General features: G+C 44.0%; 1 protein-coding gene across 1 annotated transcript in view; it reads right to left on the minus strand.

The window, feature by feature from the left end:
- Positions 1-9,055, minus strand: part of LOC138492259 (uncharacterized) — a 240,526-nt gene extending 231,471 nt beyond the window's left edge. The window contains exon 1 of the mRNA XM_069619302.1: positions 8,976-9,055. Coding sequence (XP_069475403.1) covers positions 8,976-9,012 — 37 coding nt within the window. The 5' untranslated portion in view covers positions 9,013-9,055. The remainder of the gene's footprint in view (positions 1-8,975) is intronic.
- Between the last annotated feature and the right edge of the window lie 14,847 nt (positions 9,056-23,902).

Below are 23,902 nucleotides of genomic sequence, written 5' to 3' on the forward strand. Positions count from 1 at the left end.
TACGACTTGCTTTGACAGATGGCGTTCAGACAACCAGTTGGCTGGTACAGGTGGAAAGCAGCAAATAAGAGAGGGGGGGTTGCAATTGCCCCTCTTTGGGATGATTACGCTTGCTAGATCGGAATATTTTATGTCAGGGGCAGCTAATTTACAAGTAAATGCAAAGGGGGAAACGACATGTTTCTTTCAGTATATATGTGCATTTGGCAGTAAAAACGAAACGGGGAGCTCTGCTTGGCGGACCGGCGTGATTCACTGTGGGAAACAGGCACTACTTGAATCACAGGCTCCGCGCTGACAGCAGCACTGAACAGTATGTATGCCGGGGTCTCAGAATCTGCCACGGGACTGGCATAATTATCCTGTCACAGAGTGAGCACCTTCTCATGGAATCACGGTTTCCCCATCCTCGATTCTCAGTTACAGGCCCTGTCCTTCTGATGTCAGAATCACCGGCTGCCCTCTGATTGCCCTCTGATTGCAGTACTTGCCTGGACAGCAGAGTCACAGAGCCGGTATTGTACCCTGGGTGGGCATCCATGCAATGGAGTAATTTTAGGTGGGGAGAGGGGTGTTTGCACCCCCCAACTTTCATGGCACACCATTTTGTCCCCATTCATTTGGCTGGGGCACCTTTTCTTCAGATGTCTTGTCCCCCCCACCCCCAACATTTTCAGCACAGTTAGTCCACTGCACCCATGCCCGACACGTGCATTCTGCAGTCTCAGGGTCTGAAATGTACCCTAAGGTCACACAGGACATGAATAATTCCTGCAGTTAAATGAAATGCAGTTTATCCTGGTCCTCTAGACTGCTGTGCATCCTGGAGACACGTGTCTTCCATTGCAGCCATAGAGCGTCTAAACTGCTCCCTGGCTTCAGTGGACACGCTCTGTATCATTTGGGGGTCAAAGGGCCTCCACTGTATCGCGGAGTCACAGACTCTCCATTGCATCTTGTAATAACAGACTGTTCTGAACACTGCGCGTCTCTCTACACCCCCTGCTTTCGAGATTGAAAAGAAAGCCCTCTACCCTGAAGTGACAGGGCCTGCACTTTTCCTTTGAGCCACAAAGCCTTCACAAGACCTGCAGTCATCCTATAGGCAAAGGACTGTATGCACTGCACCCTCGAGTAAGGGGGCCCACACTATGCCAAAGGACGCTATGCACTGCAGCCTCGAGTAAGGGGGCTACACTGTGCCTGTGGGGGACAGGACCTGCATTCAATCATGAAGACAAAGGACTGTATGCACTGCAGCCTCGCCTACACTATGCCAAAGGATGCTATGCACTGCAGCCTCGAGTAAGGGGGACTACACTATGCCAAAGGACGCTATGCACAGCAGCCTCGAGTAAGGGGGCCTACACTATGCCAAAGGACGGTATGCACTGCAGCCTCGAGTAAGGGGGACTACACTGTGCCAAAGGACGGTATGCACTGCAGCCTCGAGTAAGGGGGCCTACACTGTGCCAAAGGACGGTATGCACTGCAGCCTCGAGTAAGGGGGCCTACACTATGCCAAAGGACGGTATGCACTGCAGCCTCGAGTAAGGGGGACTACACTATGCCAAAGGACGGTATGCACTGCAGCCTCGAGTAAGGGGGACTACACTATGCCAAAGGACGCTATGCACTGCAGCCTCGAGTAAGGGGGACTACACTATGCCAAAGGACGGTATGCACTGCAGCCTCGAGTAAGGGGGACTACACTATGCCAAAGGACGGTATGCACTGCAGCCTCGAGTAAGGGGGACTACACTGTGCCTGTGGGGGACAGGACCTGCATTGAATCATGACGGCAGATCGGCTACATCACAGCTTTATATAATTGCGCTTGCATTGCATCTTTGGCACATATGACCTGCCCTACGTGCTGCAGTTACAAAGGCATACACCTGAATCCGGGAATCTCATAGCTGGCACGACCACACAGCGTGACTGCACCTTCTCTGCTCTGCCCACTGTACATACTGGCTCTGCACTGCATCCTGGATTAGTGCAACCTCCACTGTAGTCACAGAGCTTGCTCTGGATTGTGGAGACTGTGAACATGCCGTTTCGTTTGGGTCTAGGCTGTGCTGCGTACCGGATAAAAATGGTTTGCACTGCTGACACAGAGCCTGAAATGTATCCTGGAGCCGTAGACTCTGCATTGCGTCCTAGAGTCACAGACTCAGCACTGCATCTTAGCCTCCTGTACACTCACATACTCAGCACAGTATCTTAGAGTAACAGCCTCCTGTACACTCACATACTGAGCACAGTATCTTAGTGTAACAGCCGCCTGTACATTCGCAGACTCAGCACAGTATCTTAACAGGCTCATGTACACTCACAGACTCAGAACAGTATCTTAGAGTAACAGCCTCCTGTACACTCACATAATCAGCACAGTATCTTGTCAGGCTCCTGTACACTCACAGACTCAGCACAGTATCTTAACAGGTTCCTGTACACTCACAGACCCAGAACAGCATCTTAGAGTAACAGCCTCCTGTACACTCACATAATCAGCACAGTATTTTAACAGGCTCCTGTACACTCACATACTCAGCACAGTATCTTTGAGTAACAGCCCACTGTACACTCACAGATTCAGCACTGTATCGCAGGGTTACAGCCTCCAGTACACTGACATACTCAGCACTGTATTTTGGAGTAACAGCCTCCTGTACACTCAAGACTCAGCACTGTATCTAAGAGTAATATCCTCCTTTATACTTACAGACTGAGCACTGTAAATTAGAGTAACAGCCTTCTGTACACTTACAACATCGGCGCTGTATCTTAGAGTAGCAGCCTGCTGTGCACTCAAAGACTCAGCAATGCATCTTAGAGTAACACCATACTTTACACTCACAGACTCAGCACTGTATTTCAGGTTAACAGCCTCATGTACATTCAGAGACTCAGCATTGTATCTTAGAGTAGCAGCCTCCTGTACATTCAGAGACTCAGCACTATATCTTAGAGTAGCTGCCTCCTGTACATTCAGAGACTCAGCACTGTATCTTAGAGAAGCAGCCTCCTGTACATTCACAGACTCAGCACTGTATCTTAGAGTAGCAGCCTCCTGTGCATTCAGAGACTCAGCACTGTATCTTAGAGTAGCGGCCTCTTGTACATTAAGAGACTCAGCACTGTATCTTAGAGTGGCAGCCTCCTGTACATTCACAGACTCAGCGCTGTATCTTAGAGTGGCAGCCTCCTGTACATTCAGGGACTCAGCACTGTATCTTATAGTAGCAGCCTCCTGTACATTCAGAGACTCAGCACTGTATCTTAGAGCAACAGCCTCCTTTACATTCACAGAGTCTGCGCTACATCACCGAGTTACAGATTCCTACCTGTGTCCTGGTACATCAGGGCGTTCCCTCGATCTTAGAGGCACAGTGTCCACATCTCTGCCACTTCATCCTGGGGGCAGTACTGTTTGATTGTAGAGTCATACATTTTGCATGATATCCTGCAATCACAGACTCTGGTCTGCACCCTGGAATCAGAGCCCCCAAGCTGTATCCGAGAGAGTCAGACTACAGTGTGTACTAGAGTCACAGACTCTTACATTACATTACATTACATTTCATTTGTTAGGCAAACTATTGACCCTTAGGCATAAAGGCGCTGACAACGGAAAAACATATAGCACAAAAGAGGACAGGCTTAGAGATGAAATATCATAAGACTCCTCAGCGGTATTCCACTATCCCCTAATTGGAGATATCCTTATGTTCCCAAGGTCAGACAAACCAGAATGTCTTCAATTCCTTCTTAAACGATGCAAGAGAGGAGTGACTCCTCAAGCTTGAAGGAAGATTGTTCCAAAGCGAGGGGGCCCTCACCTCAAATGCTCCCTTTTCCGCCTTCGTTGTGTTACATCTTGGCTGTATAATTTGATTAGAGAAATCAGATCTCAAAGATCGTACATTACTCTTGGAAATTATATACTGTTGTAAATACTCAGGCATTACTTGAGACCGACATTTGAAAACTATAACCAGTACTGTAAAATGAATCCTGGCTTCAATAGGTAGCCAGTGTAATGAGCGTCTGGCCACCGTTACATGGCTATGCAACTCTGCACTCTGTTTTGGAGCCAAAGGCCCTGACTATAGCATGCACAGTAAATACTGTGATTCTGTAACAGATTGCCGCAGAAACTTTGACTCCAGCATAAAGTGATATCCAAAGTCCCACCGCAGCAGAAACTTTGACATAATGTGCCTCATTACACGGATGGCGGTAAGGGATTACTAGTGCCGGTAATCCCTTACCGCCCTACTACGAGGTCCCTTTGCTGGTCCCTCAAAAGGGACCTTGGAGGCAATTACGGTACTGCAATTTGCTGTACCGTAATTGCCGCCTTCTCCATTCCCATTGAGCCCTATGGGGGCTCAAATGGGAATGGGGAAGGGCCAATGGTGAATGGGGAATTACCGCCCCGCCAACCTTGGAATGGGGCGGTAATTCCACCATTCACCATGGCGGGATCAGTAAATTACCGGCGGCAACCATGGCGCTAATAGCGCCATGGTAACCGCCTTCCGTGTAATGAGGCCCAATGATGGTCTGTGACTCTGGCATATATTCTGAATGTATGGCAGAGTCACAGGCCATTCAACCTAGCATATGGTTGCATGGAAAGCACATCAGGCCTCATTCCAAGAGTGGCGGATTGGGTTAACGGGTGCCGCAAAAGGATGCGGACCCGTTAACACCATTCCACCACATTATGAGGTCCCCTCGCAAAACCCGCTCTGCACGTCTGGTTCCACCAGACGTGCAGAGCGGGTCCCACGAGGGGAAGAGGGAGCTAACAACAGGCTGGTCGTAATCGGCCGTTGTTAGCTCCTTCCCCCATTCCCATTTAGCCCTATGGGGGCTGAAATGGGAATGGGGAAGGTCCGGGCCCGGGTTCCTGGAGGGAGGAATTACCGGGCCCTCCGAACTCGGAATGGCCCAGTAATACCCCATTCTGGGAACCCGGACCCGATTTTGGCGGCAGCCATGCTGCCAATAACGGCATGGCTACTGCCAAAATCGTAATAAGGCCCTCTTAACTGAGGCTTGGAGCCATGGGCTATGCCATCTATCATAGAGGCATTAATTCTACATGTACGCTGGAGCCACCAAACTCCACACAGTGGGCCTCATTACACGGTAGGCGGAGGACCAAGGTGCTATTAGCACCTTGGTCCATGCCCGTAAAATACCGGCACCGCCTTGGAGGAAAGGGGAATTACCGCCCTATTCCAAGGTTGGCGGGGCGGTAATTCCCCCTTCCCCCATTGCCCTTCCCCATTCCCATTTTTGCCCCATAGGGCTCTATGGGAATGGGGAAGGTGCTAATTACGGTGCTGCAAATTGCGGTACAGTAATTAGCACCCTGGTCCCTTTGCGGGTTGGTTTTCAACACCTGCTAAACAGCAGGCGTTAAAGTACCAACCCGCAAAGGGACCTCGTAGTAAGGCAGTAAGGGTTTACCGGTACCGGTGCCCTTACCGGTACTGGTAAACCCTTAACGCCGTCCGTGTAATGAGGCCCAGTATCTTGGAGTTACATGTGATTCAATGACTCCTGGATCCACAGGCTTTTCACTGTGCCCTCCAGGTATTTGTTGTTCATAGTGTCAATAAGATCTCAGCCTGGTACCGTATCCTGGAGTTGACAGAGAGGGCCACCCCTCGCAGTTTCCACTGCACGGTATTTAGGAGTTTCTGCACTGCACCAGGGAGTGGCATGCTCTGTGCTAAATGAATGTTTTTATTGAATCTATTTTCTAGATAGAGAATATGTGAGCACTTTAAAACACCCCTGTATCCAGAAGTCATATGCCCTGCATGCTGGAGATGGAGTGGGGAATGGAAGCAGAGCTGGGTATGTTATGTGCATGGCTTGTAACTGGTGAAGTGAGGTGCATTGCGTGTGATTGGGAATGGGGTGAAATGCAGTAGTGATTAGAGTGAGATGACATGAGGTGTGAAGATGTCTTGAATGTGTGGGGTAAAGGATAACAGGCACATTAATATCGGACAGAGGTGGAATATTACATGGAGTATGGCAAGAGCTTATTGATTACACTGATTGGCTATCAGAATGGTGAAATATTGCATTGGATTAGAACATGCTTCCAGTTGTTTACTGCACAATTCGTCCAGGGCCAATCCAAGGCCATCAATTAACGATTTGAATAGGAGACAGGCATAATACCACACAGCCCGCCCTCTCTCCAACATTTTCTGTTCACTAAACAGTTTCCAGTTTGTGATCCTACTCACAAACACTCTCATCAGCTCCTGTTTGGAGGTTGTTGAAAAGCTGTACCTCAGGTCTCCCAGAGCAGGTGTGTTCAGTCTAAGAGATGAAAGAGCAAACACGGTGACTTAAGACGTTTCTCAGGATCGATGGCCTTAAGCTGCTATGTGTGTCAAGTCAGTAGAGGTGCAAAGATCCAATCACTTAGTATTCCGAGGGGCCCCTAAAATGACCATTGCCGTGCGTGATACTGTCTGTTATTTATTTGTTTATTCTTATGTTTTATTTAATGTTATTTAAACATCGAAATTACACCCGTCGATAAAAGAACGCTATACCACGCATCAATGACATGAGGACATGTATCTTAGACTCTTTTGCACCTGGAAACCTGGACCGGATTGATCGTGATCTATGTGAGTCCCAGGCAAGTACCTTGAACTGCCCCCTCTCGAATATCAGAAACCCGCATATATTTTCCCAACCTTTATTTGGAGATTTTTTAAATCACAGTTCATTATAATTGCACAACCTAAGTCAAGAAGCGATTCTTAGGGTGAGGCGCTCAGTGAGGCTTTGTATGTTTGTGGTTCACTACAAAACGGGGATGTCCCTTCTAAGCACATCCAACCGTCTCACGCACGACCCACAGTTATTTTATAAACACCCAACAGCAGCGCAGCATACTGACTTATTCCCACCACTGTGAACAAAGTGACCACAACCAACACAATTAAAAAAAAGTTAACAATACATCCATTAATTGCGCACATTGTCAAGAGTAAAAAAAAACAATGTCTGCTTCCACCGCCTCTGTCCATGGGTAAAATCGTCCAGCAATGCCCATTGAAAGTCCAGTTCCCCGGCGCTACTACAAGGCAAACCATTTTTAAATTAGCAGTTTACGGTACATCTGCTCCTGGAGTGGGGCAGTGACTGCGTTCATGAGAGAGTGTACGGATGAGTGGGTGAGTGCGTGAGCAAGCTTTTTTGGCAACGTGTCATGTTGGTGTCAACTGCTTCACAGCTGAGGAATCGCAAATGGCGAATAGACTGCTCCTTGCAAACATTTTCGCCAATACCTATTTCTTCCCAGTTCATTAACTTTAAATCATAACATTTATTTATTTATTTCAGCGCACAAAGCCCTGAGGCATCTAGGCTCTAGTTACAGAAAGTGCAAGTTACATTGAAGAAGTGCAATAATACGCATATGGTTACAGACATAAGATGGTGTGTGTGTACACAGACTGGCGGAGCCTCACCACATGTTACAGGGGACTACATCAGGCAGCATATAGGTCAAATAGCTGTGATTACACAGACTGGCAAAGCCACACTGCATATTACAGGGGGCTACATCAGACAGCATATGAGTCAAATAGGTAAGATTACACGGACTGACAAAGCCACACCTCATATTACAGAGGGCTACATCAAGCGGCGTATGAGTCAAATTGGTATGATTACACAGACTGGCAAAGCCACACTGCATATTACAGGGGGCTACATCAGACAGCATATGAGTCAAATAGGTAAGATTACACAGACTGACAAAGCCACACCTCATATTACAGAGGGCTACATCAAGCGGCGTATGAGTCAAATAGGTATGATTACACAGACTGGCAAAGCTTAATCTCATGTTTCAAGGGGCTACATTAGGCAGTATATAAGTCAAATAGGTACGATTACACAGACTGGCAAAGCCACACCTCATATTACAGAGGGCTACATCAAGCAGCGTATGAGTCAAATAGCTGTGATTACACAGACTGGCAAAGCCACACTGCATATTACAGGGGCTACATCAGACAGCATATGAGTCAAATAGGTACGATTACACAGACTGACAAAGCCACACCTCATATTACACAGGGCTACATCAAGCGGCGTATGAGTCAAATAGGTATGATTACACAGACTGGCAAAGCTTAATCTCATGTTTCAAGGGGCTACATTAGGCAGTATATAAGTCAAATAGGTACGATTACACAGACTGGCAAAGCCACACCTCATATTACAGAGGGCTACATCAAGCAGCGTATGAGTCAAATAGCTGTGATTACACAGACTGGCAAAGCCACACTGCATATTACAGGGGCTACATCAGACAGCATATGAGTCAAATAGGTACGATTACACAGACTGACAAAGCCACACCTCATATTACAGAGGGCTACATCAAGCGGCGTATGAGTCAAATGGGTATGATTACACAGACTGGCAAAGCCACACTGCATATTACAGAGGGCTACATCAAGCAGCGTATGAGTCAAATAGGTATGATTACACAGACTGGCAAAGCTTAATCTCATGTTTCAAGGGGCTACATTAGGCAGTATATAAGTCAAATAGGTACGATTACACAGACTGGCAAAGCTATACCTCATGTTACAGGGGTCTACATCAAGCAGCGTATGAGTCAAATAGGTACGATTACACATAAAATGTCATTGGAGACAGCAAAGGACAAGGCCAGGACATGATTCCGGGGACTTTCTTGTCTGTCTATTTGACCTGTCTATTTCTGTTTCAAATGATTCAGAGAGGCACTAAACATTGGTCACATGCTCTGAAAAGCCAGACTGTGCCACTGTCTCCAGCTTGCACAGCCCTTTCCTATGGCTGCTGCCAAAGTCACTAGCATCGTCCAGTACATACCCCGAAAATATCCAACAGCGGGCTTAATGACGCAAGGAAATGTCTTACTGTACCTTGTAGAGTGCCAAATCTTGTGTGGTTCCCAACCATGCTAAGAGCAGAAGATGGCCCTGTGTACTCCGGGGTTAGCGCCGCTTCGCTCTCCTTTCTGAGCAGAAATGGGGAAGTGCGCCTTTATATTTCTGCTCTGATGAGCCAATACTCAACGCAGACAGAGGCCCGGCCCCGCTGGAAAATTAGCGTTGATGGGTGAGTGATACCAATCAGAATAGAAGTGCTGCCTTGTGGCCACAAAAAAGGAAATGGCGCTTCATTGGCTTATTCTTCGATCTAGTTCCTAGAGGTTCGACTCCCGGAGCACATTGAAATCAAGCATTGCGCTGTACATATCGGGGGCAATGAGCGATGAAAGCTGGGTCATGCACAGGGCTCCTACACACTCTGACTTAGCCACTTTGCAGAAGTTGTGCTGACACGGCACACTGTCTCAACATGAAACCTTATCGTCCAAAGGTTTCTCTAGATGCCTGTGCCACACCGCAAATTATAATTGCCGCTATATTCTGGGTTAGATGCAAACATTCCTCATCAATTTAGGCATAGTGGACCAAGAGGCTTGTAATGATTCATATGTGTGACTTCTTCAAATCATGCTGTACTACAGTGTTTTGCTAGTGAACGTGTTAAAGCTGGAATCCAAAAGGATTTTTAAAATTCGCTTATACTGTGCCCCTTGGCTTGAATGAAGATCAGGGTGTATATGACTTTTTTTTTGTTAAATTAGCAATTAATGAACCAAGTCACTACGAATGTATATAATGTTTTTTGGGGGGATGGGTGGGGGGAGTTGCACTCTGTGCACAACCACTAATAGCTATGCCGATTACTACTGAACATCACTCGTTTTTATATTTGTAACTTCCATGAGCAGCAATGAGATTAATAATGTTAAATTGGCCACGTGCTGTCTATGTGACATTTGCTACCAGCCTTGCATTGCCTAGCACAGTAAATAGTAGAAGGTACTAGCAGCCAACGCAATGGTAGTCATTTCACCAGACTTGGAAGAACAAACACTGGGATGATCGACCAAGACCCCAACATGTGATGTATTTCATGTAATCATTTCATTAACCCGGTGGACTACTTTGCACAATAGTTAATTATGTGTTTTCAATGTACACTTTAAAAAATATGATTTATAATAATTCTCTATATTCATGTCTATTGAATGCTTGACTAAATTTCATAACCCTTCTCTTTGTGTAGTTTTCTTTAATGCAATCTATCATCGTTGTTTGATTGTTGATTATAACGTGATGTGTAAAGGTGCTGTCTTCCTGTCTTCACTTCCTCATTTGATGATGCAAATGACAAGACGCATTTCATCTTGGCACATTTGTGGTCGGTACTACTAAATGAAACGAAGGAAAGAAACAACACTTTCCCTTCACCAGGACCTAATTTAAAAGGAGTGTGGGAGCCCCTCTACTAAGAACGAACATGGCTCAAATACCCTGTTCTATTGAATTTCTTCCACTCATCAGGGTCTACAACCAAGCTTTAGCTCCTTGCACCCTTCACAGAGGAGAAATAGCCATTTGCATATCAGTCTTTGCCCCACCCATAAGTGCAGTCCACCACCGAAATGCTAGACAATTATCCTCTGAACAAGAGTACCATCAGCAACCCCAGAGGGTGGGAGCAGACTGATATGCAAATGGATATTTCTTCTCATATGTGGTTGTAGACCCTCTTAAGTGGGCACATTACCAGAGAACAGGTTATTTGGCAGTGTTCGTTCTCGGTAGAGGGGATCACAGACCTCTTTCTTTAACTTCACCAGGAACTGTTAAGTGTCGCTAGAATGCGGCTCCTATCTAAAAGGTCAGGAAACGGTCATCCTCATCTAGTTAGAATATATAAGAGAGTATCTCAATACACTTACACTAACCAGGCATAGTAGCTATCAACATTGTGCAGGAGTATATGTTACAAATTAGATTTTTAAAACCATAAATCTTCATCCTCCCAGCCAGACTCCTATTCATTATTTTCTGAACTGGTTGGAGTGGTGTCACTACTAAATAGCGGACACTCATCTTCTTAAGGTCGACTGGTTTCTGCTTGCAGTTACAGCATTCTTCAGGACAGATTATTATTCACTGTGTAGAGCACTGTCAACTGAGCTCTGAAATTGCTGAATTTCTATCCCCAATCCTAATGGTGGGTATAGTAGCCCACGTCTGAGTACAAGGAGCAAGGTCCTGGTAAAATGTCTCTGCTTGAGTGCTTTGCACTGTCTTTATAGTTGCAGAACAATATTAAAATACTAATTGTGGTACATAGGCACCTGATGTTAAGATTCTCACAGACCTTTACATACTACAGTGTCCAAAATATCCATGTCTTTTGTGTTCAATGTGTTTAATGAATCTGAAACATGATGAGTACATTAGTATACATAATTCTTATTTTAGTGATTTGTAACGGCACACTAAGGGATGCTGACTTAAACTTGAAGTTAATTGGCAACTTACTTCTTCACCCAACTGGTGAGCCCCATATTGATGGATGTCCCCCATGGCAATTTCCTGTCATTCTAAATGTCCATGTCTTGTAAATTTTGGTTTAGGAATTACATGCTGAAAAGACAGGCCCAACAATGTTGCTGGTTCCACCACTTGCCTCTTTTAATTGAAGTAGTAAAATAACTCCCTATTTGTTGTATCTACACGGGACAAAGTCTTGTGGCAAACAGGGAACAGAAAAAAAGGAAAGTAGCATTCTGTTCATTCGTTCTGGATTTTATTTTATCTCAGAGGCGTTCGCTACAGATTTGTTTTTTCAAACAGGGGTTTTTACAACATGTTGCTATTACCATCTTCTAGTGCTCGAGATTATGTGTCGCGATAACATTACACAAAAAACTGTTGGTCATCTTGGAATGGAATGTAGCTACTTTTAACTGAAACACTCATCTGTCTACTCCTTTCCAGATCAGGAATACTGCAATATTTTACCAAAGGTTTGGCATTATTTGTGCATGACATTTGTATTACTTTTACAACAAGTACATTTAGGACATATGCTATTACCCTCACCTAGTGCTGGAGATTATATAATGCGTTTGCATCACGTAAAAATCATTCAGCCATCTTTGAATTGGCTTACACAATTGGTCACTCCTTTCTTCGGATCAGCTAACTGATATCTCAACATAACAATTGTCTCATACTATGGTTTTATTCATATCCAGCTTGTCAGTACTAAGGCATCAAATCTATCTTGGCTCCCTGAGTATGAGTAGTTTTCCCATGTCTCCCACTCTATGTGGGCTTGTTAGCCACTTAGTGACATTCCATTCAAGTTGTTCTGCTGGATACTGTTTGATGCACGATGTATAACCATTGGAGTTATCAATTTTAATTTCAAATACATGGTCAGAGCCACTTAACTCCAGAAAAACGCATGAAGAAATAAACGTAGCAAGTGTTAATAGCCCTTCTCATGGCCTAGTAAATACAGTTATACATACTGAATAGCGATTTTGAGCAGATCATGTGGTTAATATGCCTTGCATCACTACCCAAGAACCAAAATAAACAGTAGAAATTCATTACCTCTCTGTGGTTCTCACTCTTCAGTCATTCAAAAGCTAGGCATGTATATAATGTTTAAGTTTAACATTAGTGCTTGTCAATTTGTGTGTTTAATTTTTCTTACATATATGTTACAGTCAAATCAAATCGATCAGTCCATCATAGATTTAACTTCTTTAATCCACTCATTATTTGCAGATATTTAGATGGCAAAAAGGGAAATGCTCATAATATCCTTTTTATAATTATTAACTAGAAGTTAGACGTGTATATAATATTTAAGTTTAAAATGTTGTTTTCATTTGTTCCGACATATCAGATTCAACCAAATCAAATCGATCAATCAATCATAGATTCAATTTCTTATATCCTCTCATTATTCTCAAATATTCAGATGTCAAAAAAAGGAAACATTCATAATATCCTTTTATAATTATTCAGTACAAACAGATGATTTTGAAAAGCAAAATATTTTATAAAGTGAAGTAACATTATTTTTCAGGCTTACTGCCCCTTATCAAACTTCTTTACTTCTAAAATACAAACACAGAAACTACTACAAGTCTGACTAAATAAAAAAATGAAAACAATAAAAAACATTTTTTTTAAATGAAATATATCTTTGTTTTATGAACATCTCAATATTCTATGTTTCGAACAATCTCCAGTAAGAATTCAAATGTGATGTGACCACAAGTAACTACGCAAAACAGATGCTGCTTCGATTAACATCAACTAATTTGGCTAGCAAAAAGTGCCCAACTAAAAATACTGCTACTGACAGCCTCAACTGTATCTAAACAAAACAAAAATCATGAGCAATCCATGCCTGACCATCAAATAGATGCACTATCTATATATATAAAATGCTTAGGTATGTTTCCGTACTCAGCTGATGCAATTTATCAGTGTTAGGTTGCCCTCTGCTGTCCAAATGGCAAAGTGCACCTCTGTGTGCCCTTCCAAGTCAACAATAGCTATCATTTTAACAAACAGAATGAGCATGTTCTTTGCAGTCACCTCCACTATATCAAACATTCGGAATAATTTTAAGTTACTTCTTTCCACCCCCACTTCTCTTCACACAGCACACAGCCGTTCCAGTGTCAATGTACAGTTAATTACCGTCTCAACATTTCAGTCTCTTAAGAGCGAAACACTGTAGGACGAATGCCTCCTCATGAGATAAAACTGAAAGTAGGTGCTCTAATTATGCTAGTACGCAATCTTATGCCATAACAGGGACTCTGCAATGGAAGAAGTTTGACAATTACGTGGCTACAAAGACACATCATAGAGGCCCGTGTAATCGATGGAACATAGATACTGTTTTTATACCACACACACCTCTCATTCCATCTGATACAAATATGCCTTTCAAATTCAAATGAAGACAGTTACCTATACGTTTAGCCTTTTCAGTGGCCATTAATAAGTCACAGCGAGTTACACCCCGTTCCTTTAGGTGATCAGTGGCAATTCTGATATTTAAGAAGGGGGACAGAAGTGACCCTATGAATTACCGACTGATATTGACCTTTAAGATATGCTACAACAGTGTATGTTATGCCAGGAACGGCTAGTTATATATGAAGCACCAATGTCTGGAATCATACCATTATATGGCCTGGACTCCAGCGGCAACAAGTGAAACACTGGCAACGTGTTTTCCTCCTATAAAGAATAAGAGATAAACTGGTGCCAGCATGAAAGGCAAAAACGGACACCCCACAGAGTGCTCATCCTAGAAAATATCCCATATGGGGAGTTCCTTAGCATGAGTAAAATTGAACTGATTTAAACACCTATTGTAAAGAAGCATATCTAACTGAAAATAGATGTGCAGCTAGATGAACGTATAAACTGCAAGCATTCAAAGAAAATGTTTTAGCATGTGACAAAAATGTGTTATTGAAAGCCAAGAAGTCTCACAGAAAGGCATGAGACAATTACAACGATGACTACCTTTAATACTGAAAGTCATTTAATAATTTAATGTACAAGATCATGTGCAAACACTGATATCTAAACTCAATAGAGACGTAAATAATTTCACATTAGAACATTCTTCAGTAACTTTTGTGAAATATCAAGATCAAACTAAAACTGTGTCCAACCCTACTTAGGAATAGTTCAAGATCATCGATAACATGGTTGAATGTCAAAACCAAAGGCTTATGAATACAATTCAAGGACAGATAATTTGGGGTCATAAGGAGCAGAAAATCAACAGCTATATCAATTGTCAATTGAAATTTGTCATTTACAGTCTAATTTGTGTGTGCATAAAATATGACGTGGGAAGCACATTTGGGAAAAGATAAGGACTTTCAAGGAGGATACAGACCTTTGCCCTACCCACTTCAGGGGGACATTTCAAATGGCCTGATGCTGGAAAGCTTGAGTATTGTTTGGACTTTGGTACCTAGGACTCTGCCCGCTAAAATGGCAAACCGGCAAGTATCTCTGGCAAACCTCCTGGCTGGGAAGGGCAGACAATAGATGCACGTTTCCTCAGAGACCTGTTGGACAATTTAACAGCCCCCCATGAATCAAAAGACATTTTGTTTGACTCTATCTAAACCGTTTTTAACTGTTTTAACCATCTGTGAACCCATTATAATCACTACAAAGACCCAATATAGCTGTATTTGGCACTCTATGCTTTGAACCACTTGAACTGCTTTAAACTAGCTAAACTGCACATTGCCACCTATTCCGAGCTTATTAATGTTTGTCAAATTGCACTGCACTGTCTGATCCAGTTAAACCAGCATGCCTCTGGAGTGAATCACTACCTCGAGCCTGGATCCAAGCAGCGCCGATTGTCCCAAGCTTCCCAACGCCTTAAGCTGTTGTGGGTGCTAGTTGAATTGCACCATCTTGCTGAATTCCTTCGAAGCAGCTCAACTGGCTTGAACCCGATTCCACACCTTGGAAGTGCCAAGAAGACAGGCTCACCACTATTGAGCTGGCAGGATTTGAACCTGACACAGCAGTCTGTGCACAGATATCAGGGCCGAGAGCTTATCTCGCTGTGCTATTTAACCAGCTGTTCGGAAACTTGCAAGCTGGTTCACACCCTCCTGAAGAGTATAGCCTGCCCTAGACCCATGCTACCATAAAGGGGAAAAGAAGATGTACCATTTATGTTGTGCTTGTTTCACCTTCATGACTGGAATCACTGCTGACTTAGTACTAGTGCAGGGATGAGTAGAAATTAGAAGCCAATTTAAATTCCTGTACTCCCTCAAAGCAGTAGTCATTTCATCACAATTGGTTAGAGCCGTGTTGGTCCCATTGCTGCTTTAGCCGCATAGTTGTAGCAGATATGTTTGTGTGCTTTTTGGGTACCTCTCATGTTTGGGGCCATGTAGATGTTCGTAGGTGATGGGCTTAATCTTTGTTGGACTCCACAGTTTATTTTCCAAGAGCGGAAACTGAACTGTGTTCTATCAGTGAGGAAAGACTTTATCCACTGTAGCATTGTGCTTGCAGTCTAACCTCTTTCAGTCTCCTGGTTATGGATCCATGGTTGATGGTGACTAAAGCTGCTGAGCTATCCAACAGTATGTGGGCCAAGTTAATGTTAGTGTCTGTGTTGATTCTGAGATATACATGAGTGCCGACTCTGTTGCTCTCAGATTTAATTATAATTGTTCATTAATTAGGATATTTTTGGACTGTAAGTGTTCCAGGATTTGACTACATACATAGCTTTCTAGGATTTTAGCTGGTGAAGGTACATTTGAAATAGGTCAGTAGTTTGTTGGATTGTCTAGGTCTCCAGTTCAATTTTTGAGGAGTGGTTTAGCGTATGCCGTCTTATGGGATCTTGCTACAATTTCTATTTTCTGTGATAAGTTCAACAGTTAGCAAACATAGAACACTGTGCTTTCTTTGAAGAGTACCTCTTTACAGATGTCCCTTGGGCGGGGTCTGCCTTGGAGCCTACTTTGTTACTTCCTTTACCCATTTTTATGAAGTCCATTGAGCATTGGGATTCTGATTTTGTTGTCTTTTTGAAAGATTGTATCAAATCTGTCAGTCTGTGTTGCATGTATGGCTTCCTGGATGTTGTTCACTTTATTTCAGAGGTGGTTGTTTCGTGATATCATCACACAATTTCTGGGCAATATGTTGCATGATGTAGGGTTACTGATTTCAGTGATGACTTAGAAAATGTCTTTCTCTGGGTAATTTGCCTGTTTTGATGTTTAATGACACTTTTTGGCATTTAATATTACCTTGTAGTGTTGACCCTGTCACTGATTTGCTGGCTTCTCTTGCTGCTTGCATTGTTTGCTTCAAGCTTGTTTTAATATCTGTTTTGTTTTCTTCAGTGGTCTTAGATGAGGTGTAAACCACCTCCCGGCTGAAGGTGATATGTGTCAGTGTTGGAAGGATGTCAAGTGCTTCTGAAACTCAATTCTGGAGCATCTCTATATTTTCCCCTGGGAGCAAGGGGTTTGTTTCCCATGCATGGGGTTTGGTATCCTCCATTAATATTCCCAGCTCTTCAAGGTTGAGTGCTTTACAGTTTATTCTGGCAAAGTTGGGATACCCTTTCTGAGTTTGGATGCTGATTGTTGGTGCATTAATAACAAAAGGTACCATGAGGTGGTCACGTCACAGAACGTGGATGTGATGGGCTGTAGTCTCTGCAGCTTTTACAGAGAAAAATGCACTGAGTGTATGATCAGCAGAATGTGCTGCTTCTTTGTCTATTGTTATTGATAGATAACATGCATGTTTGAACCTTTTCAATAGCAATTAAAAGGAAAACATCCATGCTGCATGATCTCATTATAAGCATTGCAATCTTGCTGAGAAGTTCATGAATGTTCCATTACAAGTACTACATTCCTGCTCAGGGGTGTCTGTTCTGTCCATTCCCAAGTATTGCAATCCTCCGGTGAGGTATTAGTATGTATGATTTGATATGCTATGATAGTTTATTTATATAGCGCCTATAAACAATGTGTTTTAAAGTGCTTCAAGGCAAGGGAGGGAACAAGGGAAAATACAATGACATTCTAACAGGCCATGAACAGTAAGCATGTGAAATTAACTATCATACTCGGCCTGACGAAATTTCAGATAGTGCAAGAGCTACGACATAGGGAAGGGAGGGGGAGAGTGGGAAGGAAATGGAAACAGACTACCTACCATACTAGGCCTGACGGCATTTCTGGTAGAGCCGTAGAAAACAAAAGGTGAGGGAGAGGGGTGCAGAAAGGGAGGGGAGGAACAAAACAAGTGACCATCATACTAGGCTTGACAACATTTCAGATAGTGCTGGGGGGGGGCAACTAAGGGGAGAAGGAGCAGACAGACGAGGTTGCTATCATACTAGGTCCAGGGACAATTCTGATAGAGTAAGTGCATAGAAGAAAGTAGGGGAGGAGATAGGAAAAGGGAGAAAGGGAGAGGAGGAGAGAACAAAAAGTAAGCAGTCAAAAAGAGTGGAGAAGCAAGAGGGGAGAACGAATACAATTGCAGAAGTCAGCAGAAACACATAATGTTGTAAGCCTGGATACAAGATGAAGATGGGAACAGCATGATTCAGGGCCACCATGAGTAAGGGTGACGCACCGTGAATCAATGAAGTCCATAAAAGTCAAATCCAGCATTGGCCACAAGAGGGAGATGGTGAAACCAAAATGTATCAGGACAGGCTTGTGCAGAAGTAGGCTGGAATGGGTCAGGGGGAGCAGGGGGAGTGCAACAGCCATGCTGAGAGGTTAGTGTCGACACATTTCAACCCTCACAGCCCTGCTGAACAGTTCTTCACTTCCTTTTTTACAAACATCCTCTTCCGATCCTTAAAGCAACAGTGCATGAATTAAATGTTGCTCTAAGATTGTGAAATGCTCTACAGGACTAGATCCTGTTGCTGAATACGGGTGCAACCAGCATTACATTGGAACCCATGTCAGTTCAAGCCTTCATTCTTTCCTGGGCGAAACTACTGGCATAATAACATCATCTCTTATTTATAGTAATGCTACCTTGAACAATTTGCTGGTAAGATAGCTCAGTGGTTTGAGCGCTCGCTGCTGCGATCTGAGTGTGATCTCCAGGTTGCAGGTTCAAATCCCAGCCAGGCCAACTCAGCCTTTCATCCTTCCGAGGTTGATAAATGAGTACCAGTTTGGGTTGGGTGATATTGCATCTAAATATGTGCTCTGTAAAGCGCTTTGGATTAAAGCACTATATAAATAACACATCATTAACAATTAGTCCCTTTTTAGATTTGGTTGAAAGCTGACAGTGCCAACTGAACAAAAATATATTGAAACAGTCAGGATCCAGGTGAGTGCTTACTGCGCTCAACACAGGATGATAAGGGAGTGCCTGGGCTGAGGGCTTGGTAATGTTGATGAAATGAGGATTAAGAGGTAGTTTGAGATGAGTATGGAGTTTTGGGGGCATATGAAAGTTTGATGGTTGTGGGTTAGTGGGTGCAGCGTCAAGTACAAGATAATAAGAGCGTGTTTGGGAAGAGAGAATCTGCAAAGAGGGCGAGGCTGCCTTTTCAAGGGTTGTGTACAGGGGCATGGAGATTGTTCTGAAATATTAGGGTCTGCACTGTCCCTCCTATTATGCCATTTGTTTTCTAGATCCATCTAATTTCCAGAGCTTCTTCAGAGGCCAGTGTGGCTGCCCACAAATCCCACAAATTAACTTAAGCTCCTCAAACTCCTCCTCCCCCTCTCCCTCTCTCTGCCTCTTTCTCCCTCTGTCGCTCTCCCTTTCTCCCTCTCTCTTTCTCTCTCCTCCACTCTCTGTCTCTCTCTGGTTTGTCTCCCGCCTCGTTCTCTCTTCCTCTCATGCTGTCTCACTGTGCTCTCTCTGCACATTTTATCACTATGCTTTCCCCCTTATGTGCACTCTAGCAACACATGTGATCTCCCCATCCTCTCCTTTCTCACCTTCATTTGGTCACTATTCTCTCCCCATGTCATCTATTTCCTTTCCTTTTCCTTCCTCCTCCTGTGTTATCTCTGTGTTCCTTCTCCAGTACATGCCCATCCTCAAACTCATTCACTTATCCACCCATCCCCATAGTCACTCGCTCACTCAGCCTCACATTCTCATTCATAGATCCATCTTCAGACTAATGTACCCACCCTTACATGTTTATTCAGTAATCCATACATCCATATCATTCTTTTCCATGTATCCATTTATACATCTTCACACATACCATGCACTTAAACGTTTATTCATTCACCCTTCTTCAAAATCTTCCACTCAGCCTCCAGCAACATACCCGTTCATCTTTTCTCATAAATTCATTCTCACATCCTTCCTGGCTATAATACATTCATCAATCCTCAGATTATATGCATTTCTTTCTTAATTTCAGAAAAAAACATTAAATAGAACATGTACTATTTAATCAAATAGATTAAAATACACTCCAATTTGCATGCATACGCAAATAGCATCAAACATGTACACAATGCATTAATTACATTATTCAGACACTAACTATACTGAGATCTCAATCGTAATGTGAATATCAAATAGTTGGCCACACAATAACAAGATCTATGATTCGTTGGTAAAATCAGATAAAACAATCCAGTTCTGCATATCATAAGAGCATTATCCTTTAATAAGCTTTGCAAATAAAACTACATCAATTTAAGATATAAAGTTTAGTTTAGTTTAGTTTATTTCTTACATAGCGCAGCACGCCCTTAGGCTACAGTGCGCTGACAGAACAAAGGACAATGATTCAAAACATGGTGACAACATGATCAGTCTATATAAAGAGCAGCTTGAAAAAGAATATACAGATTTTACAGACTCATACAAAGAAATCAATTCAAAATCATTCTTAACATGTTCTGCAAGTTTACATTTTTGTTCAAAAACAAGGGTTAAAGGAATGGTTCGGTCAGAAATATTATTGTCCCTATGGTTCGACCATGTGTTTTTAACCATAAATTGATAAATCGTACAAACATTTCCTATGGACCTTACCAGAGTTTTCGTCTTTTGAACACAAGCGAAATCAAGCAGCCAGCAAGGCGTGGCCATCTTGTGATAATCTTATCAGTTGACACATCGCCCTGGGCGAACTGCCTTTGCAGCACTAAATCATATCCCCTGCCCCTGAACCTGACATCACCAAATCATTGATGTTCTCCGCCTCTCTCCGTGACGTTACTGAGCAGCGTAGCCAAACGCGCCCAGTCGTCACCTATGCAACTTGACGCAGAACCTGGAAAACAACACAACGGGCTCACAACACAGCGCGTCACAATTCGGTATATGAAACTGTACTTTAAAAGGAAACAGCAAGACTGTACAATTAGTAAAGAACATGCATTTGACATTAAATGTGTCGAGAACATTTGGCAATTGACATATGCAATCAAAATGGAACTTTTTTTCTTTGCTCTCGATCCGCAAATGTTTATCGTGAGTCACACGCTGTTCCTTTTGGGTACACAGGGTGTTCATTTTGGGTAAATGGAGCAAGTACTTCGGTTGCACAGTGAATTGCAAGGCTGGTGCATCAACTTGGCACTAGACACTAGGCCACCGTAAAGGTTGTTATGTTGCCCCGAATCGAATTGCCCCTTGGCGATCGTCCCAAAAAAGAGTCACATAAATCCAGTGATTGACATGTAGCTGCAGCCGACGGTTAAAGAATCCATCGTTTGGCGTCTGGAATAGATGACAATCACAGAATGGCAGCAGGTACCTGTTTGCAAAACATAAAAATAGAAATATGTCTCAGTAGCCGATCTTTATTACAATCAATCATTTTATTTATTAGCGCACATGTGATACAATGTGAACCGAGAGAAAACAACGTGGAATATCAGAGTACTCCGCTATTTGCTTCCGAGGATAGTGCAATGGAATATGTTCAGCTCTAAACGTAATGCGTAAAACGAGGCAACAATTCGCGGTGCACAACGTAATGATTTATTAGCGTTGAAACAAGGGGGAAACGAGTGGAGCTCTACATGCGTGTGGATGCTGGACTGCACATGTGCCCGGTCGAAAGACCAACACACAACGGTTGTACATGCACTTCATTGCAATATGCCACACAGAACGAACAAGTACAATGTAACCCAGCAATAACGGTCAGCTATTCGTATTTGGACTACTTCTGGTATAAAATCATCTAAAGAGAAACTTACAATATATTCGGCATTTCCATTCTCTTGGCGTAATGCAGACCGTAACACAGCCTCCGTTCGTGTCAACGATTTTTCATGAACTGAACTTACATGTAACTAGGTCCAGTTTCTGAATGGAAAATTTTAGGAAAGATTTCATGATTGTAGGTAATTTTCCTTCCATGTGGCAACCCCCAAACTTTTTGCTGTTGTTTTACACCCTGATCTAGACTTTGCCGGAGAAGCGCAGCCTTCCGACGCACTCCTCTGGGCTTTCGCTTCATTCTTACGGGGAAACTGACATGCCCTTTAGACAGTCAGTACCGGGAGGCTTTGTTTCCCTTAGTCCTTTCCTCATGTTGCAGCTTTTGAGCAACATGAAACAAGAGTGCACCGTAACTTACATTACCGCGCTCTTGGGTCTCTAGTAATTCCAATGGCCCTAGAAACTCTTGCTGGACTTATCATGAAATGTGCAAGTGTGTCACGGACAGGACTGGTGGCAGCTATCATTTCTTTGTGTTTTGAACCCCTTTTCGCCATGTTAACCGCGCTTCCTGCGTTTGGCCCAAATGGGTGGCCTGGCCTCCAAAATGGCCATGCCACGAGGTTCTATGTCCTGTCCACTGACCGTCTTGCCCCTTCACCTTCCACCAGGTCGAGCCGACCCGGGGCAGTCTTTATTTGGTCATGCACTTTCCCACGAAACACAACGCTTTTGCAGGCTTCTACATGCCTTGTGTGTGCCTCCAGGATGTGGGCGGGGATGTCTGTTCCCAATACACATCCTGGGTGCCAGAGAGTCTAGATTGTCTTGAATGCCTGGGACCACTGTGGTCCGTGATAGGTCCACGTATGGTGTGAGTGTTTTGTGAGCAGATCTCCCATTGGGTCCTCTCCGTTTTGGCGTGAAGCGAACTCTGGATAAGAGGAGGCTGGAAACACCACTACTATGAACTCACGAACAAAGGATAAGGAGCCAAGTATCCTGCAACTAAGAAGCTGAGTCGAGGAATCGCTGGTGACCCGCTGAAGGTTTGGCACCCTGCCCTGCTGTCGTCCTGCGAGACCACTCTGCCTCTGATCAAACGAGAAGGCCTGTACTGGCGCTTCGACCCTTTAGAATAGTGGGAACAACTATTCTCGGCATCTTCACCAAATCCTGTACGTAAACCTTCGGAAGTGTCCCTGCGCCATCTAGTGGACTGACCAGCCGACACAGGAAACTTGCTCTGTCACCGCTGTCTGGCTTACTGCTAATCCCTTGTCCTCGGCACTCTCACATGATTCGTACACTTGGCATTCCCAGGTCTGAAGTGAGACGTGTGCTTTGGGACCGGAATACCTGCGGTTGCCGAGTTGCCCTGCTGTGGTATCAAACCTGTGCGTGCTCGCTGCATTTGGGACACCCTCGACCCTGATTCCTGCTGTCGCGGAATCTACACGGCGTCGAGGCATCCTGCTGATCGCATCTGAACCTGCCAGTACCAAAACGGAACTGGAGAAGCCTGGGTCTGCCTGCATCGGGGACCGGTGAGTAGTCAATACCCTAACCAGTCGCCCTCCCGCAGGAGCCTGTGGCTTATCATCGCTGTCGTAAACAGCAACCCTTTTCCGCACTCGCGCTCTGCTTCTGCCCACAAGTGGAGGCCGCGCTTGAGTAGCGGGGAACTGTTCTTCATCGTTTTGTTCACCTCTCTGAACTGCCTGATCTCCCTGACGAGACTCTCCTTTGCCCGTTGGCACCCGCGTGTGCAGGTACTTTTGAGCACAAGGCTCCACTCTTCGTAGGGCTCGGACTTCCTCCTAGTTAGGTGGCCTCTGATGTCGAACTGGGTCTAACGATTAATTGCACTGCCTGTTTTCCTCCCCATCTAGGTGGCCTGCATATTTAATGCTTCTAACTCTTTAGACCCCTTGGTCTTGTATATATATTGTATTGCTTGTGATGTGTTGGTTTATTGGAGTTTTACCGTGATTCTTTACAATGGTCGATGTTACAAAGGCCTTATAATAAATGTGTCTATATTTTTAATATAACACCTGTCTGGAGTAATTTGTAAGCGTCCTTGCTTTGTGTGTTTATTGTGAGCTTCCAGTCACCCTCATCCCTCTTGAGACCTAGTCTTGACCGCCGCCATCGCTACCCTGATTGGTCTGGCTTGTCCAGAGGTTACCCTGTTCCAAGAAACTAGGCTGGCCTTCTGAACCTCTGCCCCTCCAGGTCAG

This window comes from Ambystoma mexicanum, chromosome 10 (genome assembly GCF_040938575.1).
Source record: "Ambystoma mexicanum isolate Mex_15411 chromosome 10, UKY_AmexF1_1, whole genome shotgun sequence".
Classification (NCBI taxonomy): Eukaryota; Metazoa; Chordata; class Amphibia; order Caudata; family Ambystomatidae; genus Ambystoma; species Ambystoma mexicanum.